This window comes from Triticum dicoccoides, chromosome 1B (genome assembly GCF_002162155.2).
Source record: "Triticum dicoccoides isolate Atlit2015 ecotype Zavitan chromosome 1B, WEW_v2.0, whole genome shotgun sequence".
Taxonomy (NCBI): domain Eukaryota; kingdom Viridiplantae; phylum Streptophyta; class Magnoliopsida; order Poales; family Poaceae; genus Triticum; species Triticum dicoccoides.
Window position 1 is genome coordinate 128,620,023 of NC_041381.1, and position 1,475 is coordinate 128,621,497.

A 1,475-nucleotide genomic window follows, 5' to 3' on the forward strand; every position below is an offset into this window, starting at 1 on the left:
GTGGAGCAGTGGAGGGCGGAGAACAGGAAAAGGAAGACCAAGAGCTCCGGTGCCGACAGCTGAGCTCTGGATGGTGGCACCGTGGCAGATCCAACGGAGCACCTCAGATGTGCCAGGGCAAAGTCATAATGCTGTATTGGGATATTTAAATGGAAGGGAGGTAGTTTGGAGCTGGTTTGGAGGGGGCGATGGTGGGCCGGAGGTTCCAGATGAGATGGGGGATGGAGAAGCATGGTTAAGTCAGGGTGTGGTGCAGTGTCGAGCGTATAGGCCAGCCGCAGTCTTCTCTAGGCATGGTTAAGTCAGGTTGCTACTGTGCACTGCAGATTTGACCGCGAAGCAGTCACCAGTCAGCACTGCTGCGGACTTGATGATTTTGAGGAAGAGAATATACGGAGAGGTTCAAGTGGGCGAATCATCTGAGCTCAGCAGAGGGTTGTGCACATGTTGATATGGAAGTAGTATATTTCGACATGCCTATACATAAACCATTCAATCAAATACTATAAATGCTGATCACCTGAAGGCATCTTAGATTGGGGAACACATCTATATTGAGTTACTGGGATGCCAATTTTTAAATGAGTAGGCTCCCCTCACTAATTCCAGTGACCTGATGATTTCATAGAACTTCCATTTCAGATGAATCTGTGAATTTGGACTTTGGACTTACTAGTGTTAAGTAGTTGCACAACATCATTCATTTGACAATACTCTTTTTGCTGCTGCTTGACTCTTTTCCGGTCAGAACTGCGGAAGATATGGGGTCAGACATTCCTTGTCGAAACTGCATCACCAGATCAAGTTGAAGCCCTCAGGCGGCTGCAAGCCAAATACGTTCAAGGAGGATGGCATGATGACATGTTCACTTTGAGCTAATGATGACTTGATGAGGTTGTAAAGGCAGTTCCCTAGAGATCTCTCTCCCCTCTAGTCACCTATACTGGAACACCTTGTAGAATGAATCTTAATTCTAGCTGGAGCAGTGAACCATAGGAGGAATTGATTCTGAAACATCAACAGAACCATATGATTGTGAATCATGTTTTTGAAATTTCCTGGAGCTTTGCTGATTGGAAGGTTGCCTGTGCCTGTGCTTTTCTTTCTCGCATGCATTTGTGCACTTTTGTGCTCTGTTAAGTTTGCAGGGTTCACGGTGGGTTTCTTTTTCTCTGTTGCTTGTTTTCTTCCTTCCCATAGACAAATTCACCGAACTACAGAAACATTATATATTTTCAAGTGGCTTTTTGCATTGAAGCGGTGAACAATTTTACGACATGAACACTTTTTATTTGCCTATGGCAACGGATACCGTAGGTGGTAGATCTGTCTTTCTTTCCTAATTCCACTCCACCAGCTCACGGTATGTAGATCTGACTTCTCCGGCATCGCCGGAGCGGAGTAGATCTGACTCCTCCGGTATTGCCGGAGCGAGATGGAGATCTGCGATCCAGTGAGCATCCGGCATCGCCGGA

At 46.2% G+C, this 1,475-nt stretch overlaps 1 protein-coding gene across 1 annotated transcript in view; it reads left to right on the plus strand.

The window, feature by feature from the left end:
* The window catches only part of LOC119323070 (RNA polymerase II-associated protein 3-like), a 5,302-nt gene extending 4,218 nt beyond the window's left edge, over positions 1 to 1,084 (plus strand). Inside the window, exon 11 of the mRNA XM_037596651.1 lies at positions 749 to 1,084. Within this exon, the coding sequence (XP_037452548.1) occupies positions 749 to 879 (131 nt within the window). The 3' untranslated portion in view covers positions 880 to 1,084. The remainder of the gene's footprint in view (positions 1 to 748) is intronic.
* The last annotated feature ends 391 nt before the right edge of the window (positions 1,085 to 1,475 follow it).